Source organism: Pogoniulus pusillus, chromosome 12 (genome assembly GCF_015220805.1).
Source record: "Pogoniulus pusillus isolate bPogPus1 chromosome 12, bPogPus1.pri, whole genome shotgun sequence".
In the NCBI taxonomy this organism is placed as follows: Eukaryota; Metazoa; Chordata; class Aves; order Piciformes; family Lybiidae; genus Pogoniulus; species Pogoniulus pusillus.
Window position 1 is genome coordinate 9,786,887 of NC_087275.1, and position 17,740 is coordinate 9,804,626.

A 17,740-nucleotide genomic window follows, 5' to 3' on the forward strand; every position below is an offset into this window, starting at 1 on the left:
CCAATGCCTCAGCTTCCACCCATTGCCTCTTGTCCTGCAATTGGGCATCACTGAGAAGAGCCTGACTCCATCCTCCTGCCACTCATCCTTTATATATTTATAAACATTGATGAGGTCACCCCTCAGTCTCCTCCTGTCCAAACAAAAAAAAGCCCCAACCCCCTCAGTCTCTGTAAGGAAGATGTTCCACTCTCTTACTCATTGTAGTGGTGGTCTGCACTGGACTCTTTCAAGCAGTTCCCTGTCCTTCTTGAACTGAGGAGCCCAGAATTGGATGTAATGTTCCAGATGCAGCCTCATCAGGGCAGAGGAGAGGGGGTGGAGAACTTCTCTCACTCTACTAACTACAGCCCTTCTAATACACCCCAGAATGGCATTGTCCTTGTCCACAAGAGCACATTGCTGGCTCATAGTCAACCTTTCATCCACTAGTACTCCCATGTTCTTTTCCCTTTCACTGCTCTCCAACAGGTCAGTTGCCAACCTATACTGGTGGTGGTGTTCTTTCCCAAGTGCAAGATTCCACACTTGTCCTTGTTGAATTTCTTTAAATTTCTAACTGCACAAGCTTCCAGCCTGTCTAAGTCTCCCTGCATGGCAGCATATCCCTCCTATGTGTTAGCCACTCCACCTGGTTTTATGCCATGAGCCAAGTTGCTGACAGTGCACTCTGTTCCCTCATCCAAGTTGTTGATGAGTATATTGAACAGTTTCATTGCAAAGTTGTCCAACTAGTGAGAAATCGTGGTATTTATACATACACATATATATAAATATATTAATAAAGAAACATATTAATCTGTTTGAAAGAGCTGCAGCACCACAGCACACCCTGCATCAATAACTGCACGCTTTCCTTTTTTAATATGAAACATAGGGATTACCTTGCAGATAAACCCCATTCATCATTAGCTTGTCAAGTCAAACATCTGGTTTTGCTCTATTTCGTGCTGAAACTATAATGCTAAGATTCAGATATTGACTTGTTTTTAGGAGGGCTTTCTTTTTGTTTGGTTTTTGAAATGAAAAGAAAATCTTTTGCTTCTTCACTAGTTATGAACTCCATCCATGTTAGTAGCTGAATTTTGAAAGTACATACCCATTAGCCAGAGATATTACTCTTATTTTTGAGGAATACTACTTGCTCTTTTTTACTGTTCACAGGCTCACAAGATGTTAGGTGTTGGAAGAGACCCAAGGGCATCACCCAGTCCAACCCCTCTGCCAGAGCAGGACGATACTATCTAACACAGATCACACAGGAACACATCCAGGCAGGCCTTGAAGGTCTCCAGAGAAGGAGACTCCACAGCCTCTCTGGGAAGCCTGTTCCAGTGCTCTGTGACCCTTACAGTGAAGAAGTTCCCCCTTGTGTTGAGGAGGAACATCTCTTGCTGCAATTTACACCCATTGCTCCTTGTCCTATCACAGGGAGCAAGTGAGCAGAGGCTGTCCCCCCACTCTTGGCCAGCCTTCAGATACTTATAAACATTTGTCAAATGCCCTCTAAGTCTTCTTTTCTCCAGACTAAAAAGCCCCAGGTCCCTCAGCCTCTCCTCATAATACATGCCTTCCAGTCCCCTGATCATCCTTTTAGCCCTCTGCTGGACCCTCTCCAGCGGATCCCTGTCCCTCTTAAACTGTGGAGCCCAAAACTGAACACAGTATTCCAGATGAGGTTTCACCAGGGCAGAGTAGTGGGGGAGAAGGACCTCCCTTGATCTGCTGGACACAGTCTTCCTAATACAGCCCAGGATCTCACTGGCCTTCTTGGCCACAAGGGCACATTGCTGTGCCATGGGTAACTTGTTATCCACCAGCATCCCCAGCTCCCTTTCCACTTATTAGGAATACTACTGTATTCCTAATAAATTAAACGGTGTAATGGAGCTTGATGTTTGCTATACCAATGAAATGATAAGTAAACATCACCTTTAGGGAGACTTAGATACTGCAGTAGGATGAGCCAGCAAGTCAGGATACTCCAATGTAATTAGAAAAGAATGGAGTTCTCAGCTCACAATAGTAAATGAGTGTTTTGTGGGCTCTAGGGGCGCAGGTGAATTTTACCCAGAAAGCCAAGCATTTTTCTAGAGTTTTGGGTCTGGTAAAATTGTATTCTCAATTTTAGTATATCATTTTATATTCCATGAGCTTCAGTAGCAGTAGTATTGGGAAAATTGGACTCTAGCACTGAACATTGCCTGCGTACCGCAATGTTGAGGACCACAAAGGACACAAAAAAGCACAGAACCCTTTTTAGCCTCCTGTGAATTATTTGTTAGTACACTTCAAGAAAGCAATCTTTTTTCCTCCCTATGTCTGTGTACAGTCTTGTGTAGCCATTTTACAACTGTTATCTTCAAGAAGACTCTAGAAGCATCTGGCAGGGCCAGAATTGTGATTTGTGATGTCAGACGCTGCCTTTCGTGTCATTTCTTAAGAAATGAGTTAAATGGCCTCTCAAACACTGCCAGATTGGCTATAAACCTGACTCAGTGGTTGGTGTGGTCAGCAGCTGCAGTGGCCACTGCATGCTGTCAAGCAAAGTGATCAATAATCAGTCAGAGTTGGAAGGGACCACAAAGATCATCTAGTTCCAACCCTCCTGCCATGGGCGGGGACACCCTACCCTAGATCAGGCTGGCCAGAGCCTCATCCAGCCTGGCCTTAAACACCTCCAGGGACTTTGTTTTGTTTGTAATCAACCATTGAGAAAACAACTGTTTCTCTAAGCCCAGTGATTAATTTATATTTTCTTAGGCATGATTAAAAATATTCTTATTTAGTGTCATGCATCTGCCTCTTTCTAAGCACTTGCCTTTGCTTTATACAACATTGATGGTCCTTTGAGTTAGCGATGCCTGTGCAATTCCAGATGAGAGCTCCCAGTGCTCACGTGGTACCATTTCTTCCTGATTAAGCAGAATAAGTGAGCACCTGATTGACTTTTACCATAAATGCTGACATTCTGCAGCCAAAGGGGAGAGGGGAAAAAAAAATCTTTGGTAGTGTTTAAAGGACAGAGGGCATTTTCAGCAAGGATTTCCATTTCAAGGGATTTGTGAGTGTAGTCTTGGATTAGTGTATGTAGTGGAAGCTTTACTTAGGAAGATTTTTGTCCTTTAAGGCACATATATACCAAAGCCCTTTGTTGTTCCCAGTCTGTGTGACTATATACTGAATAATGATTTCCCAATAGCTTTATGCAGCCACACTGTGACACCTCCCCAATTTCAGCTAATCTCACTCTTTGCTTTTTGATTTTATACATTTTTGACATTGCCTAACATACACTTTCAATCTAAAACTTTCAGCAAAGACTTTTAGCAATGTAGAAGTTCTTTGGTGCCAGGCAATTGAATTGCTGAGATGCTTGGTTTAGGAAGGAAAAAAAAAAAAGTCTCTTATGCTGATTTTGTTTTAGAACAAGCTGACTAGCTGCAATTGAGGTTAATTGACCTTTATAATGGATACACAGGACAGTACTAAAGCTGTATACATAAACTGCAAGTTTATTTGAAAGCAAATTGCGTTAATTGACATTCGTTGTGCATCTTTCTGTTGTTTATTGCTAGTTGCTCATGTGAATACTTTGTTGATATTATGGATAGGACAAACATTTGTTTCAGATAAATAGGATTTTCAGTTGAATAGGTTTTAATTAAATGATCCCACGTAGTCAATTTTGAAACTGTGGAGTACTGAACAGTATATGGCTAATCCTGTTATCTAGGCTCTTAAACTGTTGAATCACGCCTCATACAAATTTATTTATCTGGGACAAATAATGTCTAAATTCTCTGCAAGCAGTGCAAGATTTAGCTCCTTTGCCAGAGTAAACCATGAAATTATGGTGCTGCAGAGACCGGTTCAGAATGCGTGGTTGGTTTGTCTTACAGGGCAAACCAGTGTTACAGTAAGCACATTTTTGCTGCTGTATTGAAAATGCATGTTGAGTATGCACAGCTTCTCTCCTGCACAGGCCCTGTTCTGCTAGACATTCAGACATTGGCCTTCTTTTCACAGACCTCACTAGCCAGCTGTAGAGCTTGGACAGTATAACCACAGTCTTAATGCTTTTTACAACAAATAGTATTTTTGGTCTCTTAGCTAAATTCTAAACTGTGTCCACAAACTTAGTGAAAAACGGTCAATTTCTCCATTTGTTTTTTCTCTAAGGAAGGGAAGCCATTGCTGACAAACTCACTGGTCATACATACACTTCCACTAATGGTGTTTTTTCCATCGTTCTGACCAATCTGATAGCCTCCTGTGATGCTGTAACTAGCTGGGTAGATGAGGGGAGAGTAGCAGATGTTGTCTACCTTGGTTTCAGCAAGACTTTTGACACTCTCCTGTGATGTCCTCATAGATAATCTTAGGAAGTGTGATTTAGGTGAGTGGATAGAGAATTGGACTGAGTGACAGCTCAGAGGGTTGTGATCAGTGGCCCAGAGTTTAGTTTGAGGCCTCTATCTAGCAGCATTCCCCAGGAGTCGGTACTGGGTCCAATCTTGTTCAATGTCTTCATCAACAACCTGGATGAAGGGACAGAGTACGCTCTCAGCAAGTTTGCTGGTGGCACAAAACTAGAAGGTTTTGCTGCCATTCAGCAAGGCCTGAAGAGACTGAAGAGTTAGGAAGATGGAAACGTAATGAAGTTGAACAAGGGTAAGTGTAGAGTTCTGCCCCTAGAGAGGAATAACTCCATTCATCAGTACAGGTTAGGGTACTGCTGCTGGAAAGCAGCTCTTTGGAGACAAACCTGGGAATCTCAGTGGATAACAAGTTAACCATGAGTCAGCAGTGCGCTTTTGTAGCTGGAAAGGCCAATGGTGTCATCAAGAAGAGTGTGACCAACACATTGAGAGAGATTCTTCTCCTATACCCTACCCTAGTGAGGCCACCTCTGGAGTACTGTGTCCAGCTTCTGGCCTTGCTAGTTCAAGAGAGACAGGGAACTACTGGAAAGAGTTCAAGAAAGAGTTACAAACATGATTGCAGGACTGGAGCATCTCTCTAGGGCACTTTAGCCTGCACAAGATTGATAGGAGATCTTATCAATGCTTATAAATATTTAAGGAGCAGATGCCAAGAGGATAGGGCCAGTCTCTTTTCCGTTATAGGACACGGGGCAACAGGCACAAACTTGGACACAGGAAATTCCACCTAAGCATAAAAACAAATCTTGACTTTGATGATCATGGAGCACTGTATCAGGCTGCCCAGAGAGACTGTGGAGTCTCCTCTAGTGATATTCAAAACCCACCTGGATGCATTCCTGTACAGCCTGATCTGGGTGAATGTGCTCTAGCAGGAGGGTTGGGCTAGATGATACTAGAAGTCCCCTCCAATCTCTATGTTCCAGTGAGTTCTTTGAGACCAGGGAATTCTTTCACACATAGGTACTCTGCTCCAAGTACAGTTTCAATATTTTATTATAGCTTAAACACTAAAACCATAACAAGAGAGGTATAGTGGAAACCACAATAGGACAAGGGAGGTTATTCTTTCCCTGCACTCAGCACTGGTCAGGCCACAGCTTGAGTACTGTATCCAGTTCTGGGCCCCTCAATTTAAGAGAGATATTGAGGTGCTGGAATGTGTCCAGAGGAGGGCAACAAAGCTGGTGAAAGGCCTGGAACACAAACCCTATGAGGAGAGGCTGAGGGCGCTGGGGGGGTGCAGCCTGCAGAAGAGGAGGCTCAGGGGTGACCTCATTGCTGTCTACAACTACCTGAAGGGAGGCTGTAGCCAGGTGGGGGCTGGTCTCTTCTCCCAGACAACCAGCAACAGAACAAGGGGACACAGTCTCAAGTTGTCCTGGGGGAAGTATAGGCTGGATGTTAGGAGGAAGTTGTTGGCAGAGAGAGTGATTGCCATTGGAATGGGCTGCCCAGGGAGGTGGTGGAGTCACCGTCCCTGGAGGTGTTCAAGAAAAGCCTGGATGAGGCACTTAGTGCCATGGTCTAGTTGACTGGGTAGGGCTGGGTGATAGGTTGGACTGGATGATCGTGGAGATCTATTCCAACCTGGTTGATTCTATGATTCTATGATTCTGTGGCTCACATGCTACAGCCATAGGGAGAAACTACAATGCTGAGTAAGATATGACAAACAATCCCGAGTAGCTCTATTGATTGAAGGGCAGGCTATACTCTGGCCAGCAGAGCTCCTGAGATGAAGAGACAGCAGAACTGGCCAGCTGTCATCTCAAAAAGTAGGCATCCCCACTGGGAACCACAGCATCATAGTGGTAGACGGGTACCGCTCCAGCTCACCTACCTATGCTCTCGGTTTAGATGTGTTCAGAATTGTGTGATGTGGTCCAGTACACACCAGAAGGCTGAATCAAGGAGAACCAAGTTCCTCTCTTGTTTCACAACTTGTTACAGAAAGACTTTCGCTACTGCCCATGTGCATTGTTGGCTTCTGTGGTTGCACGACCCCCTAGCAAGGGGAGACTTCATCATTCTTCAGCTCCCTCTGCAGCAGGTTGCCCTCTGTGGAGCCTTTCAAGGTCATTGCTGGCTCCACATGCTGTTGAACCAACACCACATTCTGGTCTCTGATTACAGGGATGGTACTTGGAGACTCTGTTTGTCACTTGGGAGCTCAAACACCCTGTAGTTCTCAGGCCTTATCTTCTGGTAACCTGGCAACTATTTGGCCTGTTGTCTAGTTCTCATCAGACACATACCAACTCTTTCCTCTTACACCCTGCCATTCTGTGATTCTGTGAAAATGAGAAAGTAACTCCTTCTAAGTCCCTGATGGAAGTTTTTTTTATGTTACAAAGCACATTTTGCTTAACAAAGGTAAATCAAGCAAAAATTTCCAATACATTTTGTCTAATAAAGCAGAACTGAGACAGGTAGATGTCCTCTAAGCATGTTCATAACATTTAATGAGTGGTACAGAGATATCAGGTATTCTAACAATCTTCTAGCTCCTTCTGTTACTTCATTGGTGTCTGTAAATAGCTATGTAGCTGGAAAGGTAAGCAAGGAAATAAGCATTTACTGTATATTTTTAACACAACAGTATTCAAAGAGAAGTAACTGTTCTTCTAGGAAGTTACATTTCATTTTAATATGCTGGTGTAAAGAATGTTGTGTCATCTACCCCTCACATTAGAGATGAGAGCAAAGTTCAGAAGCAAAGTAGTTAGGTAATATGCAGAGGATTCTCTGATAGCATGCAAGCTCCTCAGTTTTGCTGTATTCATTTTCCCCACATGAGTGGCCTTCTCTTTCCATTTCTTTTACATTTGCACTCTGCAAAGCATAAGGTTATTGATGAGATTATTTTAAGAAGTGCTTTTCCTGGAGGATGCTTTCTTGGTAGCCAGCAAGGGATTGCTCCCTAATGTGATGGTGAACATTTTAGAGAGATTTGTGATATAATGTGTGTCACAGGCTCAACTTAAAAGCACCTTGTTTCTTTTCACAGAAAAGTGGGGAAAAAGCTGGGGCCTGATTTTCATCTCTGTCTGAGCTAATGAGCTCCAGAAGCAGTCACTAAGGCTTGCACTGAATACTGGGCATCCAAGCAAAGCAGAGCAGTAGTATTCAGGTTAGGGTGCTTTGAAAACTGAGAAAGTAGAAGCAGCAGAGGATGTCTGCCATGATGATGGGATATGTACTGCTCTATTCAGACTCAGTCCCAGCTCATGGAGTAACTCTTAACATTTGTATGTTAGTTTGCAGTCAGTAGCTACGATTTACACAATTTGGCTCCTTCTGCAGAAAAGGTAAGAGTTGGGTGTGATTCAGTCTCACCATGTCTTCTTTCAGCCATATGGCCATGACTGCTACCCAAACAATGTCAACCAACTTGCCCACAGTCTGTCCAAACTACACTGTGGGCCCACACACTTCTGACCTGTTTCTTTGTCCTGGTGCACAGCATGTCCATGATTTTGATATTGCATCCTAAATATCCATGTACAGCAAACAGCAGGAGAGCTTTTCTGTGTGTAGAGAACACCTCCAGAAGCCACGATTGAGGAAAAGCAAACTTAGAAACCCAAAATCTGGACTGTGCATCTTCCATAATGGGAAAGTAATGGATCAGTAGTAAGGGTGCATCTAGCCCTCACTCACTGTGAGCACAGAGGAGCCATGGAGAATCAGACTTTGAAGTCTGAGGGCTCTGAAGATGAATCATTTGAGAAAGCCCCACATCAGAGCATCAGCCATTAGGAGGGCATTAATGCTGTTGGTTGGCATGGGGAATGGGCCTTAGAAGGTGAGGACACGTGGGCTCTGCCCAGGGAACACATGCACTGTGGGATGTTGGCCAGGTTTAAATTAAGCAACACCACTTCCCCTCCATCCTGCTCGTCCCTCATTTGTGCATGACTTCTTTGCACAGGCAGATTTTTCTGTTCTCTTGCTGTCAGCAGACAAATTGCCTAGCAGAGATGGCTGGGCACGTCAGAGCAAATTCTGCCTAGCCATGAAAAATGCAATAGCCATCTAAGAGCCCCATAGCCTAACATGGACCCCCTCCCACCTGTTTCCTCCTTCTAGAGAACATGTATTTTCCAAGAAATTCAGGTTCATTACTGCAGTTTGTTATATATACATGGTGTTAATCTGTAGCTGTGTTTCCCTGGAATAATTACTATCTCCCAGTCCCTTTTGCCATGTGCTTGTAGAGACATTTCCTGGCCTTTCCTAGGCAGGAGGAAATAGAGGATTTGATGCCACTTTTGTCAATCTTCCAGTGAGCAGAAAACCCCGTCTTTTGGGGCCAGGTGTGATACAGAGCCTGACAGAATCACTGGCTGGTTGTCAAATTTTGGCAAGGGTACTAGCTAGTGCCAGCCCTCTGGCCAGCCCTCAGGGCTTCAGAGGCAGATAAGGAGCTACACACTGGTGTGTTCATTAGGTAAGATGAACACTGGAGACATGCAGACTGAATACACAGTCATAGCATAGCCCCTTTTGCATTCTCCCCTGAGTTGTAAGGAGAAATCTGCTCACTGTTGGGCAGGAACAGAAGGTCAGGGGTGCAAGTGAACATCTCATACAGGAGCTCTTGGACAAAAAAAAAACCCAAAGTAAAAATGTTTATAGCCTTCCACACAAGAAATTCCTGGAAGTGACCTGATGGCATCGTTGCACAAAGTAGCAGTACAACATACACAGTCAACAGACATTTGAGCATGATGCAAATAATCTCTTCAATGGCTGGCATAACCCAAAACCTCAACTGCAAGCTGGGAAAATGAGGCAGAGGGTTTGTCATGCTGTTACTAGACATGACGTAACTATTTCACGCTGACACAAAGGAAAGCTCAGCCCTGTACAATGACATGTGACTTAGTTGCAATACTGCCATTGAGGTTGTGTTAGGACAGAAGGATGTGCTGCTAGTGTGGCTTGAGGCACTGAAATAGTCTGCATGATGCCTTCTTTTAAGTGTTGAGACACAGTCTGTGTACCTATGTTTGTATCTGCAGACAGAAAGGACCGTGCTTACTTTGGCTTGATCGAACGTCTAATTTCCAGGGAAAGGGTCGGATTGTACTCACACTGTGAACCTCGTGGCACCTAGAAACTGGCTCTGTGGTTCACAGCAAGATATCCTTTTTTTTCTTTCTTGTGCTCTCTGCATCAGCCTTCTTCTCTAATGGCTCTGCCAGTGTGATGCAGATTCCTTGACAATGCCAGAAACGTGTTTAATTGTCACCACCTGGGAGCAAATGCTATGGTTTAAAGACCCCTTTTATAGTATAGCTAGTGAGCTGTGGGCTTTCTCATATCAAAGGAGTAACTGGCCACTCAATAATAACATTGGTGAAGTATGAAATGGATAACTGGACAGTCAGATGAATGGAAAATTGGCTGGACTGCTGGGCTCAGAGGGTAGTGTAAGGGCTGAAATGTCCAGCTGGCAGCCAGTAACTAGCTGAGTCCCTCAGAGATCAGTCTTCTCCTGAACCACAGATACGCCCATGTTCTGCTTTACACTTCATGTACTCATTCACACCTCAGCAAAATGAATGTGGAAGTTTCCTTGTTGCTAGCCTCTGCACTGGTGCATTTATGCACACTGACTTCCATAAGTTTTGCTATAAAACCTGGAGAGCAGGATGCTGACTCTTGGGATCTGCAGGCTAGTCTATATGCACTGCAGGGTTGCAGTCTGGCCCTCTTCTGCCCTCTTTTATGGTAGAGCAGCCCTCTAACATGATGGTAGCTGTGAAAGGCAGTCAGACAGGGTAGTTCATTCCTGGGTAGGAAGCTACCCACTAGCACCTGAATTTTTCTTTGTGTGCCATTGGTTTTCTGTCATGGGCAGGTGGCAGCACACATGCCAGCAGCCAGTTCAGGGCTTCAGCCCTGAGGGGACATCTGCTGCACCTGCACTGTGGCCTTCTGCAGAGGGGGAAATCCCCACTGGCTGAAGGCTTGTAGGGCTGACCCTGTTAACTTCTCCTCTATTGTAATTGACTTCCTTTGCACCCTTTTGTATGCTTTGTAGCTGTGAGAAACAGTGGCCTCTCAATTATCTTCAAATAACAGACTTATCCACCTTACAGTCCTCCTTAACTGTAGAGGAAGGTTAAGAAGAATGAAAAGGGACATGACACCATTGAGCAAGTGACAGAGGAATGAAACCTCTTCTCCTTGCTTCTTTTCCATGCCTCCTGGACATTTTAAAGATTCTTCCAACATATCTCAGTTCTCTACCAGGCTGGTTCCTAGAGTTACTTTTATTAGGATTGCTCAGCACTAAAACTGGTCAGAGAACTGTTTGTGCTATTGCAAAAAGTTCAATCCGTGATGAGTGCAGTTAACAAGGACACTCTAAAACAAAATAAGATTGGGTATACCTCTTGTAGGAAATATGGCTTTGGTTTGGTTTTTTTTGTTTGTTGGGGGTTTTTTGTTGGTTTTTTTTTTTCTTTGTGGTACAAAATTTCCTCATTCCTTTTCTCAGAATAGCTTGAGACAACGGAACTGTCTCCGTTTGAGATCTAATCAGCTCTGCCTTCACAGGAAGTTACAAATGTCTTGAGCAAGCTTTCAGTCGACACAGTTTTTTCTAAACAAGAAGCCCTTTGGTCAAAGCCTTACAGATTAAGCAAGACTGTTTAAACCACAGCTCATGGCCATAGTTACCAACCAGTTAACCTTACTTTATCCTCTTGCCATCAGCCCAAGTGAAGCAGGATTTGAGTCCTGTAAAATAATAGCAGCTGTTGGATATTTGGCTCTGTTGAAAGCCTTTGCTTCTCTCACTGTAACTAGTTAAGGTGGTCTATTTTTATTTGCAAAGCTATGCAAATAAATATTTCTCAGAGTATTTATCACAGGCTCACAGGATGTTAGGGGTTAGAAGGGTCCCAAGGAGATCACTCAGTCCAACCTCCCTGCCAGAGCAGGACAATATTATCGAACACAGATCACACAGGAACACATCCAGACAGGACTTGAAAGTCTCCAGAGAAGGAGACTCCACAACCTCTCTGGGGAGCCTGTTCCAGTGCTCTGTGACGCTTACAGTAAAGAAGTTCCCCCTTGTGTTGAGGCGGAACCTCTTTTGCTGCAATTTACACCTCCTGCTCCTTGTCCTATCCCAGGGAGCAAGTGAGCACAGCCTGTCCCCCCACTCTTGGCCAGCCCTCAGATACTTAAAAACATTTATCAAATCCCCTCTCGGTCTTCTCTTTTCCAGGCAAAAATTCCATGTCTTTCAGCCTCTCCTCATAAGCCATGCCCTCCAGTCTCCTAATAATCCTCACAGCCCTCTTTTGGACTCTCTCCAGCAGATCCCTGTCCTTCTTAAACTGGAGAGCCCAAAACTGAACACAGTATTCAAGATGGGGTCTCACCAGGGCAGAGTAGAGGGGGAGGAGAACCTCCCTTGATCTGCTGGACACATTCTTCCCCATACACCCCAGGATCCCACTGGCCTTCTTGGCCACAAGGGAAGATTGCTGTGCCATGGATTCAGAATTCGTATTTTAGTACGCCTCTGATCGCTGTGATTATTAGTCCTTGACCCAGCTAACTTAACAGCCATAATCATCTTCAAACTCACCTCAACATATTTTCACAGGTTCAGCATTTTCACAGATGTATAGATTGAAAGACTAAGTGCCTCTGCCGCAAAAACCTCTCTTAGAGGAAGTCAGACTGTCTTAAGTTCTTCTCTAAAAAGAGATGATAGAAGCCAATCTAAATACATTATTTCAGACATAATGAAAGTCATGATAAATAAAATCAGTACTTCATGTGATGACACACAACTGGTTACAAAATCTTCAAGAAACAAATGTAGCTGCTTGGTACAAGCTCTCACAAACTCCAATCTCATGAAAGGATTCTGCATCCCCACTATTTCTTACCATCACAGGGCCATTACTGCTAAATGATAACAGTCATTGCCAGCACAAAAAGTAAGATAAAACCAGAAACAAATATTAGCCAATTCTTATTTAATGTTCTAAACAGAGTTTATTTGAAGTCTTTCTAAAATTGCTGGGTTTATACTATAATCTTCAAAACAGGTCTGAGTATTAGGAGTTTGACAGCAGTAGCCATTTGACTGTGGAAAAATAAAGCAACTATTTGGATTGGGGAAAGAAAAGGAAAAGCTTTATGTTTCTTTATAGCTTCTTCAGAACTTTCCATGTCTTGTGGCTAATTTGTGAGCAAAAAGTTTCCCTATTGATCTGCTACAAAGATTGTAACGCATGATAAAAACATTCAGTGAAGTTGCCACCTCCTATGTCTATCTTAGAGCAGAGTTTGATGTGTAACCATCACATTACAAACATTTTGTAAAGGTCTCAATCACATGATTCTGTTTATTAATGAAGAAGTACCCTAAAAGAGGACAGGTAGATAAAATGTGTATTCCAGTGCAAAATATAGTGGGATATGACAACAAAATCTCATATGGAAGATAATAGTGCACAATAACCATGTTAGCTTCTGAGATTTGTATACAAACATATACTCAATTAACAAAGATCACACAAAAGGCAAGAGCTTTGTGAAAAAAAGATCATAAAAACATAGCACTGACACAGATTTCCCCCCCTTCAAGCTTGCATTCTTTGTATAATGTTTGGGAAGAAAGAGATCAGGAGTGAAAATAATACTAAAGAAATGCCAATGCATAAGGCATTCAGACAGCTATGTTCTCTAAAAGATAATGAACAAAGAGAGATTGATTCAGATCCCTACATATCTCCATGATAACATGTAGTAGATGATAGCCTACTTTAGAGCCCATTTTGGAGAACAATGGTGTGAAACAGCTTTAATACTAATGAGAATTAGCTTGGTATGTTTTCAGAACAGGATGTGAATGTATTCACCTCTTTATTATGACAACATATCAACGAAAATACATTCTGTACAAATATCAGCAAAACACACATCTGAAAATACAGACAGTGTGATTAATCCATATCTTTTAAAAATAGATATGTACAATATTTACATTGAGGACAGTTCCAGAAATTAATGTGTCCAGATTGTGTGCCACTACCTAAACCAAATTTCCATTATTATAGAAAATACATTTGCTTTACAAATATTCATAAATACATATGTATAAACTTTCCCAGAGAAATGTCTGTGGATTGATTGAAAACCAAAGCACACAGTAATATCAGCTAACATATACCTATTAAGTGTCCACGTATTAAACAGTCTAGAGTGTCATACATCAGACAGAAGTAGATTTCTGGTGTTGAGAATGTTCTGTGTTCTGCTTCTGTGCCATCATACCAGCAAGTCTGCAGAAAAGCAGCAGGACTGAGTCAGTTTGACTCAGTGATTGATACTGACTGCACCATGTCAGACAGGGTTTCTGGGTCTACTTCTTCTTTACCATTATCTGAATTTTCTGAGGAGATGTAACAGCCAGAATCTCTCGGGCAGTCATTTAACTGTGATTTGTCAAAACTCGGATGAGGGCTTAAGTTCTGCATCTCTTGGCCATCCTCACTTTTCTGCTGTTGTTCAACTAGAAGGATCAGAAAAAGATAGAAAGTTATCAAAATAAGCATCCTGGAAAAGAGATTGAGATAACTACATGACTGATTTTGAAGAACTGTAGAAACAGATCTGGTAATAGATACATGACTAGTTCTGTATCTTTTGTCTATCAGAAACAGAAACCTCAGTATCAAAGAAATGAAAATACGATTACATGAGTATAACAACATCTAAGTTAATGCTGAGGTTGGCTTTGATCCTGCAGGATGTTGTTCAGACATGAATGCCAGAGGATTTGGCTTCACTCTGTAGATAGTGATCCACAGTCACTATGCATGGTCACCGTGCTCACAGCAGAGATCAACAGCATTTCCCTTCCCACATTTATGTGTTCCAGAGCCTGGTCATGTAGTTAATTATATAGCCTGCTGTGCCTTGTTTATAACACACTGCATTATAGATATCATGTCTTCTGAATGTAACCCTCACCATTTTGCACACTCCATGCACTGTGTACTAAAATATAATGTGCTGCATGTGCAGCATAAAGATGTGATAATCAGGTTTCTCAAAGCACTGGACTTCTCAGTGGGTGTGGGTGGCTGATGGAAACTTCCTAAGCTTAGCTTGATATCCAAAAGGTTATTTTGCAGGACACAGAGGCCTCAGACAAATCTAAGATGCCTAACTCTTGCTGTATGATTTTTGAAGCTGGTTCCAAAAATAAGTAGAAGAACATCATCAAGAAAAGACTGGATGGGGCACTTAGTGCCATGATCTAGTTGATTGGATAGGGCTGGGTGCTAGATTGGACTGGATGATCTTGGAGGTCTCTTCTGTGATTCTATGAAAACGTGTTTAAAGCGTAATCACAAGTAAATAGTCTGGCAAATGGGTTGTCTCTGTTTAGCTGCTGTACTAGAATAAAATCTATTCAAACTCAAAAATCTGCAACTGATGGAGAAAATCGATAGATCTTTCAGAAAAAAAGCCCTAACCCAAAACAACAACAACAAAACTCCCAGCTCTGTTGCCTTGCTTCTTGTGGTGGAAGTTCGTGTTCATATTTTTGTGTACATTTTTTATTTCAGTAAAGTTCTTCAGAAAACAAGCTCTAAAGCACAAAATCTTTCCCTTTCTTATTTTCTTTTCCCTCATCACCCTCCTATACCTGCATTTTTGCTTCACGCTGTGGCTTGCTTTGCAAATACAGTATGAGGAACAAATTTATCCCAGATTTTAGTCCTTTGGAACAATGGTACCTTTTTGCTTTTGCAAAGAAAGTTCTCTTATTTCACTTATTATTCAATGGTTAAATAGTTAACTTCAACTCTTTAGGCAAATATACACTGTTACAATTCAAGTAAAGGCAAAACTGAAGTCCTAGATCATGAAGGATTCTATCCTCCATCAAAATCTTCATCTAGTTTAGCTCCGGATTCAAATCCCAGAATTGCAACATTTCCATAAGGAGAGTTAATGCTGACATTTCTTACAGCTGTTGGAAATCAAAAGCTCGGATATTTTGGGAAAGTTTTTCAGTTTGGATTATTATTTAAAAAAAAAAAAAAGATACTTCTTCTGTTATATTGTATGACAAAGAATAGGTTAGAAATTTTAAAATTGAAGTGTTTCACTCTGGAAATATTGAAACAGAACAACAGAAGACACAGATAACCTGTCTTTATTGTGCCAGACTTCAACAAACTCATTGCAGAAAGCATTCTGATTTATTGAAAAAAATATTTCTGGGTCCTGATGGAGCCTTGTAGATGTGTAAGGACTGATTAACGTAGTTTAATATCTTATTGCAGCTGTCTAATAAATATGATTTTGAGGAAAACTGGATCATCCTTGAGGTCCCTTCCAACCTAGACCATTCTATGAACTTAGTAATTTTTGCACTAATAAGTTTTAGGCATAAGACTATATATTAATAAATAAGAAAACGGGTAACAAATTTCTGACTACCTTCAATACTTTCCAAAGAACAGCAGTCCCACTTTGTTCCCAAATAAAGTACTGGTTAATTGCCCTTTCTTGAAAGAATACTCCTTTCATCAGATTTAATTGATAACTGCAACTGTTTGATCTCCTTCTCACCTTACAGAACATAGTTTGTCATGTCAAATGTTATCTCCCTTTGCAGGGGAAATATTTGATCACGTGGGGTCCAATTGATTTCTGATTTAAGTCAAGATGGAATTACAAAAGGCGTTACACTAGGGAAGGTATTACTGTTGCTATTAGCAACAGAAGTAGTTTAGCACAAATAATAGCAGATGCCCCAGTAAAGCCTTGACTAAACTGTGTCATTAACTCCTTGCACCCATCCCACCATCACCAAGGTGACCCAGGTCTTCATTGCTGTGGTTGACAGAACTCAGCCTGTGCCTGAGTCAAGTCCTCCTGCGTGGCTATGGGCAAGACTCCCCTGCCCTCCACTGTAATCCCCTCATCAGCCTAATGCTGCTTGCTGGTACTTCTATCAGCTTCTCTGGCATCATCTGCTGACCTGGAAAGCAGTGACCTAAAAAGTGTTAATCCTGTTTACGTTTTCAAGGTCAAAGAGGAACCTACGTCTACTTTGCTTCTTTTACAGTGTAAAGAAGACCAAGTAACTAGTGGATTAAAAAGAAAATGCAGGTTCAATCAGCATATTAGTGCCATGGAACTAGTTGTGGCAATCTGAGTAGTTCTAGGTGAAAAACAGATCCTCAGTTCTTTTGTAGCAATGTCTTTCCCTTGTGCATTTCAGGGAAGAAGACATAGGGAAGCCTGCAACTGAGTTGTTGGGTTGGTTTTGTTTGTTTGATTTTGAATCTGAATATAGGAGAGCAAGAGATTTCTACTTAGAGAGCATAAAGAAGCATAAAGCTTCTGTCTCCTCCTGTAACATTGGATGATTTTTTTTTAATGTGAAAAGCTGAAAACCAAGAGTGTTTGAGACACTGAAAATACAATATTTTCTATTTTTTCATTCTGAACAGAAAAAAGTTGAAGAACACTTTCCCTCCCCTCTTTTTAAGCAGAAAAGACTGAAAGCAAACTTTGGCTTTTCTTTTTCTTTTCTCTTTTTTTGTCCTCTCTCTTTAAGGCAGCCTTAAATGTCATACATTAACTACTAAACCACTAGAACAGGATACTGAGTATTATAAATATATGTAGCATGCAACATTAGCTGTTGCTTCACAAGAAAAGAAACTACACTTTTCTTTTAGCTTTGGTTTATTTTCTTTTTAGCATTTGCTCTTATATTCAGTTCTGCTTAATTCTTTCCTCTAACATGTACAGGCTGAAGTTCCATGCTAGTAAAAGTAACTTTGCTGTCTTAATCTTTTGGGCATCAGAAGAAAGATACAATGCACAGGAAATGGGAATTGATAAAATTAAACTGCCAAAAGATATTGCAGAATCATCAGAAAGAACTGTCTTATCAACAAATGGAAGTCCTATCATTTTTCTTCAGTAAAGCAGTTTCATATAAGATAAATAGTTTACAGTCATTGTTGTCTATGATATGACCAGAAGAGTCCAAGATATGCATCATTTTGACACATATTCTAATACTGCTTTAGACAGTAGGATTATATTCAGACTTCTAAAAAAAATGTGAAGCTTTTAGCTTTAGTAATATATGTGTGATGCATACTTCTCTTCCTTGCTGTTTAGATCTTTGAAATGAGTATTTGTTATCTGTTGACAGAGATGTGCGTGACACATGCAGGGACAGACCACTTTTTTTTCCTCCACCAGCTATTTTCCCCTTT

At 41.7% G+C, this 17,740-nt stretch overlaps 1 protein-coding gene across 3 annotated transcripts in view; it reads right to left on the reverse strand.

Annotated features, from left to right (window-relative positions):
* Nucleotides 1-12,490: 12,490 nt before the first annotated feature.
* Nucleotides 12,491-17,740, reverse strand: part of SAMSN1 (SAM domain, SH3 domain and nuclear localization signals 1) — a 108,123-nt gene continuing 102,873 nt past the window's right edge. For all 3 annotated transcript variants that reach the window (XM_064152312.1, XM_064152314.1, XM_064152315.1), the window contains one exon: nt 12,491-13,998. In XM_064152312.1, the coding sequence (XP_064008382.1) occupies nt 13,793-13,998 (206 nt within the window). In that variant the 3' untranslated portion in view covers nt 12,491-13,792. The remainder of the gene's footprint in view (nt 13,999-17,740) is intronic.